The sequence below is a fragment of the Lagenorhynchus albirostris genome, chromosome 12, assembly GCF_949774975.1.
Source record: "Lagenorhynchus albirostris chromosome 12, mLagAlb1.1, whole genome shotgun sequence".
Classification (NCBI taxonomy): Eukaryota; Metazoa; Chordata; class Mammalia; order Artiodactyla; family Delphinidae; genus Lagenorhynchus; species Lagenorhynchus albirostris.
Window position 1 is genome coordinate 74,695,296 of NC_083106.1, and position 13,349 is coordinate 74,708,644.

General features: G+C 34.7%; 1 protein-coding gene across 4 annotated transcripts in view; it reads left to right on the forward strand.

Moving 5' to 3' along the window:
- Window positions 1–13,349, forward strand: part of PHIP (pleckstrin homology domain interacting protein) — a 127,160-nt gene that overhangs the window by 12,209 nt on the left and 101,602 nt on the right. For 3 of the 4 annotated variants that reach the window (XM_060168418.1, XM_060168420.1, XM_060168419.1), the window contains exons 5-6: window positions 2,278–2,428; window positions 2,525–2,623. In XM_060168418.1, coding sequence (XP_060024401.1) covers window positions 2,278–2,428; window positions 2,525–2,623 — 250 coding nt within the window. Of the gene's footprint in view, window positions 1–2,277; window positions 2,429–2,524; window positions 2,624–10,388; window positions 10,422–13,349 lie in introns of those variants that run through there. The other variant, XM_060168421.1, reaches the window with a different exon arrangement.

Here is a 13,349-nt window from a genome sequence, read left to right on the forward strand (position 1 = left end):
CCAAAGAGAAGCGTTCTCCAAAGAGACGTAGTATGTATAATTTGTATTAGAACTTCTTTTCCAGAAGTATTCATTCTACCAATAATTATTGACCATCTGCTATGTGTGAGACTATTATTTTAAATTATCTTTTCGAAGTGTGGCAATATGGCTACATATTGTCTCTGTGATAGTATATTATGATAAAAAGTAAGGTAGGTTCCTCTTAATTGGCTTGAGCTTAGAAGAATGAATATCAGCTAATTCTTTAAAAAATATCATTCACAGTCTTTTGCAGTTAGAGTATAACAGATACTGCAAGATGGAATGATTTAATCCCTCACTTCCCCCCAAATCTGTCTTACCATAAGGAATTCATACTAAAATTGCCATTACTAAGTGGACTTTTCTTTTAAGTTGTCGTGTCTTTTTTAGGCTATTCTTGGCTATGAAATTTTCTCAGACTTTCCTTGTTATTTATTTATTTATTTTTAATTGAGGTGAAATTGACATACAACATTATTTTAGTTTCAGGTGCACAACATAATGATTTGATATTTGTATATATTGTGAAATGATCACCACCACACTAGTTAATGTCTGTCACCATATATACTTCAAGCATTTTTTTCTCGTCATGGGAACTTTTAAGATCTTCTCTCTTAGCAACTTTCAATTATGCAGTACACTATTATTACCTATAATCGCCGTGCTCTTCATGGTGGCTTGAATGTTTTATAACTGGGAAGTTTTGTACCTTTTAACTCCCTTCATCCATGGGAGTGGACGAAATGTGTAAAGGGAGTCAAAAGGTACAAGCTTCCAGTTATTTTTTAAAAAAGAATCTAAGTGAATTTGAGTAGCAATTCTCAAACTTCTTCACCTCAGCACCTCTTCACATTAGTAAAAATTATTGCAGTCTCTTTGTTTATGTGGATTCTAATCTATTCATATTTAACATTTAAAAATTAAAACAAATTTTAAAATATTTTTATTCATTTAAATATAATAAACTCATTCCATATAAGTAAAATTTTTTTATAACCTAATTATGTTCCTAAACAAACCAAATTTGTGAGAAGAGTGGTATTGTTTTACACTTTTGGGGATGTTTAGCGTCTGGTTTAATAGAAGGCAGATTCTTACATCCACATCTACATTCAGTCTGTTGGAACATCACATGTCATGTGGCCTCTGAAAAACTCACAGTACACTCATGAGAAAATGAGAGTGAAAAAGCAAATAACGTCTTCATATTATTCATAATTTTTTTTTAAATTTTTTGGCCGCACCGCGTGGCATGCAGGATCTTAGTGCCCCCGACCAGGGATTGAACCCATGTCCCCTGCAGTGGAAGTGCGGAATCTTAACCACTGGACTGCCAGGGAAGTCCCTATTCATAATTTTTACCTGAAAAATCCCTAGGGGTCCACAGAACACACTTTGAAAACGGCTGAACTGGAATATTTCGGTGCTACACTGAGAAATTTTTTGTAACTTGATAGCCTAAATATAAGTGAAAAAATAGTGTACTTTTTTTTCTGATGTAATTCTCTTTACATTATTATGCAAATATTGTCTATTTACTAAAGACTTCCAGGATGGATAATAAAAATATAGCATTTTATATCTTGGTTTTGAATGTTAGCATAAATTAAGCAGTACTTTGAAGTTGTTCCAAAAAGTGCTCAAACTTTGTAGTCGGTAGATTTATAGTCAAAACTTGTTTCATTTAACAGTTGGAATTTGGCCTTTCTCTCTGTGAGGTTTTTGGTATAAATAAATTATAAAATTCAGCATAGAAATCATGTAAGTGTTTTTAGATTTTATAATGAGAACATGAACTATCAAGTTTCTTTAATCCTGAACTATTCTGGAGATTTTTAAAAAATAATGTCGAAAATACAAAACGTTTATTATATTTGTAGTTAGGTGATTTTTTGTTGTTTGAAGTTTTTGAAAATTGTTAAACTGAAACATACCATTTTAGGGTATAATGCTGTAGGTTTTTTCATTGTTCAGTATTTGCTTTGACTAGCATCTGTTAATTTATAACTTGCTGTATTTAGGTGACATTAATTCTTTAGCATTTTTCCTCCTCAGTGGGGCAAATCATGGTTGGGTAGCTGTTTTATTCTGTGAGTCAAGTGGTTTCACAGAATAAATGTGAACTTTTCCCCCAAGTAAAATGAAATGTTGACTAGCCAGAAATAATTACCATATTTTTTAAAGTTTATTTACTGTAAAGAATTGTATCACTTTATTTAGCAAATATTTTATATGTCTTTCACATAATAGGTGAAGTATTACAGACATTTAGCACCTGATCACTTGCTGCAAATATGTCATCGACTAGGACCTCTTCTTGAGCAAGAAATTCCACAAAGTGTTCCTGGAGTACAAACTTTATTAGGAGCTGGAAGACAGTCCTTGCTACGCACAAATAAAAGTATGAAAAATTTCTATTAGAATTCAGATTTTTTTTCCTCACTTTTCGTCTTTGTGTCTTATCTTTGTATCCATTAAAAATGTATGTGTTTAATAGGCTGCAAGCATGTTGTGTGGAAAGGATCTGCTCTGGCGGCATTGCATTGTGGAAGACCACCAGAGTCACCAATTAACTATGGTAGCCCACCCAGCATTGGTGAGTTGTTTGAGTTCATTACCAAGTTGATATCCTCTCGGTAAAGAGCTTTTGAAAATAAAAATGTTTTTACTTGCTGCGAAGTCAGAGAATTTCATATTATGTACGTTAGCGTTCAAAGAGGAAAAAGCTCTCAGAATTTTTTTCTTATGATAGTAATCTATAGTGAAGAAGTCATAATAATGTGTAATTATGGATTGTATATATTGTACCTATCTAAGCTAATTAGTTCATTGGTATTTTTACAAAAAATTGTTTATTAAGATGTATATCATTAGGCTGATTTAATGGGCAACTGTTACCATAATACAGATTAGTTGTACTGATGGAAAACAAAAATAGTTTTGTTATTTTTATGAGTAGTCATGTTTTTTTTTTTGGCTTTAAAATTTCAAAGGAGGAAAACTGATGCAGATAGGTCTTCCTCTTGAAATGGCCTCTAGATTCATCCCTTTTACCTCTACTATGAAAAGGCCCTTGTCTTTCCCGAATTACTATAGCATCCTTCAAACTAGTATTGCTTCCGGTGTCTTCTCCCTCTCTCCCTTTCAGGTCATACTGCATAACACTGTAATTTTAATCTTATTTAATATGTCACTCTTCTGCTCAAGGTGGTATATGAGGTAGCTTATGCTATTTTAATGATGTTGCAGTTCCTCTACCACCAAGTCTATACTTCTGACTTTCAGAGACCTTCATGTTTTAATCATAGCCTCCTCTCCTATCCCTACCCTCCTGCCTAGCCAGAAATGTTATTCTCCCTCTTTCTTCCACCTATCCAAATTATACTTATTTCTTCCTTATCTGGATAATTACAGTCAGTATTACTGTCTTATAATTCATCAGTATTACAGTTTTGTATAACTTTCATTTAATGTTTATATAGAATATCTTTTTCTGTTGTTTTATTTTCAACCCTTTTGTATCCTTTTATTTTCCATATCTTAAAAAATAGCGTAGAAGTTGTTTTTTAAAAATACAATATGACAAATTTTGTGTTTCACCTGGGACATTTTGTCCTTCATATTGCAATTATTGATATATTTGGGTTTAAATCTAACTGTTGCTGGGAAGATGATCTCTTTTTCTCTGGCTGCTTTTAAGATTTTCTGTCTCTCGTTGGTTTTCTGCAGTTTGACTGTGCTGTGTCTTAGTGTCAGTTTTTTCTATTTATCAGGCTTGAGATTTATTAGGCTTCTAGAATCTGTAATGTCTTTTGTTGGCATTGGAAAATTGTCAGCCATTATCTTTTAAAATATCATGTCTGCTTCATTCTCTGTTCTCTCCTCTGGGACTCCAGTTAAACAGATGCTAGACTTTCCCACTTTTTCTTCTCTCTTACCCTCTCTTTTACGATTTACATCTTTTTCTCTGATGCATTCTGGATAGTTTTCTTTAACCTGTTTTCCAAAGGTATGCTATGTTTGTATGGTGGGTAATCATGGATGATGTTTTTTTTTCAACATACAATTGTCCTGGTTAAATAATGATTTCTGTATAGTCTTACTATAACGAACAACTATTAAAACAACAAAGGATCTGAGACACTAGAGTTTATTTTCACTTGGAACATTATGCTAGGAGGTTGAACAGTTTTCTTGAAAGAAGGGGAAGGTAAATTTAATAGGAACTTCCCCTCTAGGGAAAAGTTTATCCTCTTTTTGAAAAAATGCATATAATAAGGGGAATATGTTACGTTGTTCTTTCAACACATTGTCAAGCAGCCCTGTGGTAGGCAATGAAAGTGCAAAAATGGTTGATAGTAAATAACTTCCCTCTTAACATTTGCTATGTGAGTAATTACTCTGTTCTAGTCACTATTCTAACCATTTTCCATTTATTTTCTTTTTTAAAACCTTAAATGGTCTGTAGGTAGGAAATATTCTTACTTTACAGAGAAGGAAATTGAGGCATGAAAAGGTTTGGTGACTTGACCAAGGTTACACATTTAGTGAGTCGTGAAGCCACAGTGACTCCCATCATGCTATGCCTTATTCTCAGTTAGCTAATAGTAACACTTGGCTACTCAAGAAAGTTGGTATTAGTCACTTTTTGGAAAAAGATACCAAATATTTATAAAGTCAGATAAAAAATTTTAGGCCAGGTCATTTATAGTCAGATCAGTAAATATTGCTGACATGGATATAGGGGATGTAAATATGGCAAAAATATCTTGAGTTTTGTGTCACATCAGAGTGACACAACTGGTATATTGAGGTAATATATTGAGGTAGTAGAATTAATTACCAGGCAGGTAATTGTACCTTTCTGAAAGAGTTTTATTTCATTTTTAAAGTTTATGATAAATTTTCTTCCCATTCAAATTTTCAGGAAAGTGTTCTTTAAATTTAAAAAAACACCTGTACTAGAATGCCAGTTTTACCTGCTTTCTTGTTTTATACTCACACATAGTTTTTGACATCTCTAAAGAGAAGCTGGACTAATCAAAACGACTCTACTTATTAATAGTCATAGTTCAGTGTCATGTCTCGTCAGTTCACCTTGGTGACAATCTTGGATGTCCTGTCATTGCTATAAAAGTTTGACTAGATGGTAATGGAAAGAAAAATTCAGTAGGCTTTTTGGCAGAATAGTTTGCCTGCATAGTGATACAGTGTATCGTTTCAAGTTATCACAGAGTATGAGTCAGAAGATTTTTTTTTTTTAATATGAACGTTTGTATCTTATTTTGTTGATTGCTCTGCCATTTTCTGTCTGGCTACCTCTAAAAATTTTCCTTGCTCTTTCCTTGGCCAATGTAGTATTACCAAGGATCAATGTAAATAAGAAAAAAACCTTAGCTTTGTAGTTTTTCATAAAATATGGGTTGAAATGTTTAATGTAGATTCAGATATTTAAGTTTTGATACATTTGGGAAATAGGGTTTTGTTTAACAAACTTTTAATTTTGAAATAAGAAATTAGTTGCTGAAACGTTGCACAAAGAGCTCCTGTATACCCCTTATGCAGTTTTCCCTAATGTTATAGACCTATATTACCTGATATTTCTTAAAACTACTCCACCAACATTGGTACGTTATTATTAACTAAACGCCAGACCTTATTCATATCTCATCACATTTTTCCACTAATTACCTTTTTTTGTTCCAGGATCCAGTCCAGAATACCATACTGCACTTAGGGTTTGCTCAGTTTTTTAAATTGAACTTTTTGCTGTAACTCAGAAGATCATCTAAGTTCAGGGTGATGGTAAATTGGATTTTCCTTTCTTAGATTTTTTTTTCCTGTAAGGCCTATATATTCTGTTCCAGTCTTTTGAATCTGTTTTCCATTACCATTGCCATAGCCACATTGTTGGGCCTTGGTACTTTTTGCTTGGAGCTCTACGTCATTCATTCACTTAGCAAGTAAATATTGAGTCCCTACATTATATCTGATACTGGGTTAGATCTGGAGTTGCAGGATAAAGAAGAACATGGGCTCTGCTTTCCTAGAACTTACAGGTTACCTGATCTACTGCCTCCAGTCTTGTTCCTCTACCCTAGGACTTAGCTCTAAACCAGGGTTTCTTAACCTCAGCACTGTTTACATTTTGGGCCACATATTCTTTTTTGTAATCGGCTGTCTTGTGCATTGTAGGATGTTTATCAGCATCCCTGCCTGTATCCATTAAATGCTAGTAGCAATTCCTTTCCTGAAATCTTGACAAGCAAAAATGTCTCCACACATTCCCAAATGACCCTGGGGTAAAATTGCCTCCAGTTGAGAACCACTGCCCTGAACTTTCTAAAATGCAAATGTGATCATGTCATGCCTCCTTTTCCCCAGTGACTTTGAATAGTCTCAACTCTGTAATGTGGCTCACAAAACTGACCTTTTCCCACCTTTTCCTCACCTATACTTTGTGCTATAGCTTTGTATAACTATTGGGCAGTTCTTAAAATCAGCCATTTGTCTTGATCCCTTTCTCTCTGCAATGTCCCTCATTCTATGAACATTTATCTATTCATCCTTTAAAACCTAAATGTAACCAGGTAGGATTAAGTGCTTATGCAAATCTCTACTTTTATCACATAGCTTTTATCACATATCACATAGTCATGGCTATTTATTTACCTTTTTTTTTCCTACTATACTGTTAGTTTCTGGAGGTTGGAAATTACGTTTTAGTGCTCTGTGTACACCCAACTCCTCAGCATTAGTATTAAATGAAGAGGCAATAGGTAATTGATGTAATTGGTGAACTGCAGTGGGACAAGAAAAGTTCAGAAGTGGTAGGAGGTAAAAAACAGAATAGGTGGTTGGAAGAAGAGAGGCTTGGTCCAAGGATAGCTTTGAGGTAAGCAAAACCCCCAGACACTGATTTTTAGGAAATCAAGGTTTATTAGTGAACTGGGTTATCGATTCATTACACTTGGAATATTAAAACCCATACCTGTATAATTTCAAAACCAACTCTTGAGTTTATCTCAGTGCTTTCTTACCCTGTTGTATTTTGTTACCTGTTTATAAATCCTGACTACTTTGTACCTCCTATTATTTGATGTAAATTGTGAAAATTGAACTGGAATTCAGTCTCAGGGCAGGAGAACCAAAGTGGTTGGCTCCTTTCCAGCCCTTTACAACCTCCTTTAATAATGTTTTCGAAAGCAAGAAAACCAAAAGATACTACTAGTCCGTTGTTATCACTAGTTTCAATTTTCTATGGAAGATTTGTGAATGTGTACTTGGCATGGCCACGTTTATTTTCAAAGGTACTAACAGATCTCTGGTACTGTCCTTTCTTACATCCTTACCATATTATGCCTGTTTTCAGATATAGCTTATTCTGTATTTATTTGCCTGTGATAAACAACCCTACTTCAATAGTAAGTGACATGGTGGGGGGAGAAAATAGGAAAGGAGATACCTAGATACATTAAGTCTGTTTTTAAAGTTAAATGTGGAGATTCATTTAATGCATGTTTATCTTGTGGAAAGGATTGTATTAAATTAAAGCAGTCATTTGCTAATTGCCTTGTATGCACTTTTCTTAGGTTTACCATGTTAGCAAAGTAAACTTTTTCTCTCTAGATTTTCCAGTTTTCATCTTTTATGTTGTTTTGCCTAGGTACTTCCATATGTTTGTTATTTTACTTGTTGCTTCTGCAGCACGGTTGCAGTCTTGGTGAGTGGAAATAAGGAGTATTAGGGAACCTACTTCTTAAAAATGTATGCGTGTGAGGAAACAGCTTTGCCTTGAATAACAGCTTTACTACACAAACATCCAATTAATGCTAAAAAGCCTATACAGTAGTTCCCCTTTATCCATGGTGGATATGTTCTAAACCCTCCAGTGGTTACATGAAACCTCAGATAGTACCGATCCCTATATATACTATGTTTTTTCCTATACATACATACCTGATAAAGTTTAATTTATAAATTAGGCACAGTAAGAGATTAGCAACAATAACTAATGATAAAATAGAACAGTTACAACAATATACAGTTGACCCTTGAACAGTGCAGGGGTTAGGGGCTCTGGCACCTCCATCCCCTGCAATTACGTAATGCTATAGTAAATATTTGTTGAAAAAATCCTAATATAAGTGAATCCATGTTGTTCAGTGGTCACCTATAATGTAATGAGTTTTGTGAATGTGGTCTCTCTTTCTCAAAATATCTTATTGTACAAATTTAATGCCTTTTTTTTTTAACCTCAACCAAGCACTTATCACACAGTGTGGCTATAATTTTTGTGGTTTGAAGTACAACAGCAAAACTAGCACAAATTTCTTTTTCCTTCTTCACGATTTCACGGATAGAATATTGTTACTGTAGATTTTAGCAACCTCAGCATAGGATTTTTTCTTTCTTTCTTTTTTTTTTTTTTTTGCCCATGCCACTTGGGTTTGCAGGATCTTAGCCAGGCCCCGGCGGTGAGAGCACCGAGTCCTAACCACTGGACTGCCAGGGAATTCCCAGGATTTTTTTGTTTTTCTTTCCTTACTCACTTGAGAATTTTCACCTTTTCACTTAAAGGAAGCACTTTGCAGCTTCTCTTTGGCTTATCCGAATTGCCTGCATTACTACTCTTGCGCTTTAAGCCATTAATAGTAAAATAAGGGATACTTGAACATAAGCACTGCAATACCAGGGACAGTCAATCTGATAGCCCACAGGATCTGATAACTCAAATGGTTACTAAGTGACTAAATGGCCAGGATACTGGGTAAAGGGATGATTACATCCTGGGTAGCATGGACCTGGAGGGCGAAAAGTTTTTCATCATGCTACTCAAAGTGGTGTGCAATTTAAAACTTAGGAATTGTTTATTTCAGGAATTTTCCATTTAATATTTTCGGACCATGATTGACTACAGGTAACTAAAACCATGGAAAGAGAAACCATGAATAAGGGGGGGAGTACTGTACATTAAAAGGAGTTTTAAAGCTTGTCCACATTTCTGGTTTTCTCTGAGGAAAGTAGTTTGAACAAAGGCAGCAAATATTTACTTAAAATTAGGTATGAATCTTGACTGTGTTCAACATGTGTGGCCTTAGGCAAATTGTTTAACTTTTCAGCCTCTCAACCTTCTCATCTGTAAAACGGAGATAATATCTACCATATCCAGTTATTTGGAGGCTTAAATGAGTTAGCAAAGTGAGGCACAAAGCAGGTAACAATAAATGTTACTTTCTGCCCTTTCTTTCTGTAATTATCATTTAGCAAAATGAATTATTTTGCTGATAAAGCTTGAGTACGTTTTTAAAGAGAAGGTTCTTTTCCCTTCTCATTTTCACTGTTATATTTTGCCATATTTCCAATATTGTATTTGACTTAACTCTGCAACTGCTAATTTCTTAACATATCTGGCACTGAGCTAGGATCTGGAGTTGCAGGGTTAATTTTTTACTTATGTGACTATATTTCTTACAAAACTATTAGAAAGATTGTTTTATGTTATTATAAACCTTTGAGCTTCAGCATATAATGTCTAATTTAATATTTGGCATATAATTCAGTAAAGCATAAGATTCTAATAATCTGTGGCCTCTTTCCTGTTCATTTATTCTTTCCCTAATATTTCCTATTCAGTCTTGTTCCTTTTCCTGCCTTCTGCACGATCCATACGTTAATCCTTAGTTAGGTGTTCTACTCATCACTTATTTGAATATATTTTTTTCAATCTGTTATTTTCTCAGTAATCATTTTTTCTTCCAGAACTCATTTTCTTCTGCGATTTTAGTCTTCTGCTTTTCTAGTTATATAGTTTTATAATTTGTGTTGTTTTTTAACAATTTCTGATTTAGCTATATATGTATATATATATTTTTTTTGGGGGGTGGGAGAGGGTCTTGGTTTTTGTTTTTTAATCTGTCCCCTGTATGATACGCATTTATTTACATTTGTTTTCCTGACTACTTTTAGGGTCTGGAGGGTAGAGGTTACATTTTATTGTTCTTTATAGACCCAGCTCATCAGCATTAGTAAAAAATAAAGAGGCAGTATGTAATTGCTGTAATTGATGAACTGGGGTGGAACGAGAAAAGTTAATGACATTCAGGTTTTCACTTGTCACAGGTTTTTGTTTTGTTAACTCTCTTCTCCCTACCCCCTCCCCTGCCCACCTCTTCTTTTCTTTGCTTCCTAAGAACAGGTAGCTGTGAGAGACTACTAAAATGTATTTGCATTTTTGGTTTTTAAGGGAAATAAAGCTAATGTTTATTATGCCAAAATACCAAATATATAAAATAGACATTATTATTTACATTTTTTTCTTTTGCTTAAATTTCTTTTCAAATTATGATTGACCAAAAAAGGGAAGGCACTTTGAAGAATGACAGTTTCCTTGGGTGAGTTTAAATTGTTGCTCTTGTAGCTGTGTTTTATTTTCTTTTGTAAGTCATAAGATGAAATTTGTTTTTAGGTTATAGATGTGATGAGAGGTCTTCTCCCCCTCCCCCCTCCCCCCTCCCCCCCTTGTGATGTGTCTGGCAAGTAATTTCAGTAGTAATTAGGAAGCACTGGCCATTGCCTTTTTTAGTTTGCATCATATATTTTTCCAGATTGATTATTGGGTTTGTAAGTGAAGCAAGTTATTATATTTTCTTCATAAAGTCTCTGTTTATTTTGAATTCCTTCAGGGAACCTTTGAAGTTAAGGATTAAACATCTTCCTAGACATCTTGAAAACTGGGAAGTCCATGATTAGGCTGAGTAGATACTTACATAAACAGCAGCAATTTGTTCATCTCCTTAAGGGAGATGTAGGGGAAAAATGATCTCCCACAAAAGTCTTTAAAATAAAAGAAAAACTGTTCAATAAAATTTGCATTTATAACATCTGACGATTTGACTGTTTAAGGACAGTAAATATAGATGTTAGTACATAGTACCTTTGAGTTTACAAAACGTTTTGTTTTATTTGCTTTTCATAGTAACTCTGCAAGATACCCCTACTTTATTAATGAGAAAACTGAAACTTAAGAGAGGTAGTAACTAACTGAGTTATATCCCTGGTTATTTTGTTTCTGATCTTCTTATGCATTGAACTTTATATCACATTTATATAGCACCTTTTTACCTGTTCTGTGAAATTCTTTTTTTTTTTGCGGTACGCGGGCCTCTCACTGTTGTGGTCTCTCCCGTTGCGGAGCATAGGCTCTGGACACGCAGGCTCAGCGGCCATGGCTCACGGGCCCAGCCGCTCCGCGGCATGTGGGACCTTCCCAGACCGGGGCACGAACCCGTGTCCCCTGCATCGGCAGGCGGACTCTCAACCACTGCGCCACCAGGGAAGCCCTGTGAAATTCTTTATCCATTAGTCTTGTTACCACCTGTGTCCATTTGTTGATTTGGGATAGGAGCCTTTTGAATTATGCCCCAGTATAAGAACTCTAGAAACAATAAAACATGGTGTGTTCTCTCAAGTTTATATCTTGCCAGATAAATACTTAAATTTGAGAGAAAATAGTTCCGTGAGAAAACCTTTGTAATCTTGTTGGCGCACTGATTTAAGTTTTTCTAAAATGAAATTTTGTTTTTGGAACCCTCTGATTTCTTTTGTAAAATCACCTTTTGCTTTTAGTTATATACCTTCTGATCTTTTCTTTTTGTAGTCAAGAGATAAAACTGCAGTTATCCCAAAGCAAATCTTTTACTATATTACTCCCACTTCTTTCTCCCTAAAAAACTTCAACTTACTGTCCTCTGGAAATAGCCCAAAATGCCTCGCATAGCTTAGAAAGCACTTTGCAGTCCGCCTTCGACCTTCTTGGTCTCTCCAAGAAGGTCTCTCTTTGACGCTTGCCCCTTTGTGCTCCGTGGGCTTGTCACACCCGACTTCTTTATGTAGCTTGAGTGTTATGCTCTTTGCAGCCTCGGACCATTGCACATGCTCTTCCCTCCACCTAGGTAGAATATTCACCCCTCCCACCAACATTCTCTGGCTGTTCATTTTTCAGGTCTTAGTTTAAATGTCAGTGTTTTAGAGAAGTCTACCCTGACTCCCTGATATCCTCCTGCCCTATATGTTTAGGACCCTCTGCTGTATATTTCAGGATTTCCCTGTACCTTCTATTTGATGACACTTATCATTGTTATAAGTCCTTGTTTCATGTCTTTCTTCCCTGCTAAACTGCAATCTCCATGATGGTAAGTTCTGTCTTTTCTTTTTCTGTTATATCCTTTAGCTCATACTTGGCCCATGTAGGTGCTCTATAAATGTTCGTTGACTCAAAATTGAATGATTAAAATGTTTGGGGAGAAAAAAACAAAACTAACTTTTTAAAAAATGAATTTTTATTGAAATAACTATTAAAATATTTTAAAATATTTAAAACTGAAAATATTATACCATTGTAGTATTTTCTGTATCATCACACTAGTTTCCAGGAAAGAAATGAGGAGGAAGAATAATACAAATCAAGCAATTGTAAAATTCTAGTAAATTACCATCCTAGTAATTGTAATGTCTGGTTTTTTGTTTGGTTTTTTTTTAGTGCTTATTTTGGTATTTGGTTTATGATATTTTTTGCTTAACTCTTGAAATCATTTTTTCACTTTCTGTATTTTATTTCAGTTACTATTTGAGTTCTCCTTTTCAGACATTATTCTTATTTGTGATACCCGCTAAATCTTAAGAAACACGGTGTCTTTCAAATGGGAGTTACAGCTAAACATTGAATTGAATATGTAGAGATTTGGAGGGCAGCTCCTGTGCATACTAATTATTTCAGATACAGTTGTAAAATAAGGAGAGAGGCTCTCTTGGGCGTTATGTCACCCAGGTAATTATTTCCCTTTACTCTTGCATTCTCTCTTGCCTCCCCCCCCCCCTTATTTTGTGGACAGAAAAGCTAATTACAGGATTTTCCTTCAAATGTTGCAATCCCTTGTACTTTAAAGTTGGGACTTTTTGTTCATTATAGTTACCGTTTCAGCATTTTATTTGTCTTGTTCATATGTTGCTTCCTTATTAGTTACTGGTGTAGTATGATAAAGAGACCAGATGGTGCTGTAGAAATTAACCAACCTGTGTTGAATTATTTCCCAGATTATCTCTGGCCCTCAAATTATGAATATTTGGTTGTAATTTCCTACTAATATCTATATTAGTAACCCCAGAAGAATTATTGTGGCGAACTTTTCAGTTGTGGCTCTAAAGAGAATTAAATGTTAGAAGTTCCTCCTTATACGATTCCTTCCCAAATAAAATTGAACCTAAACTACCTTTGACATCTTTTACTTTAAAAACTTAATGGGAGGGCTTCCCTGGTGGTG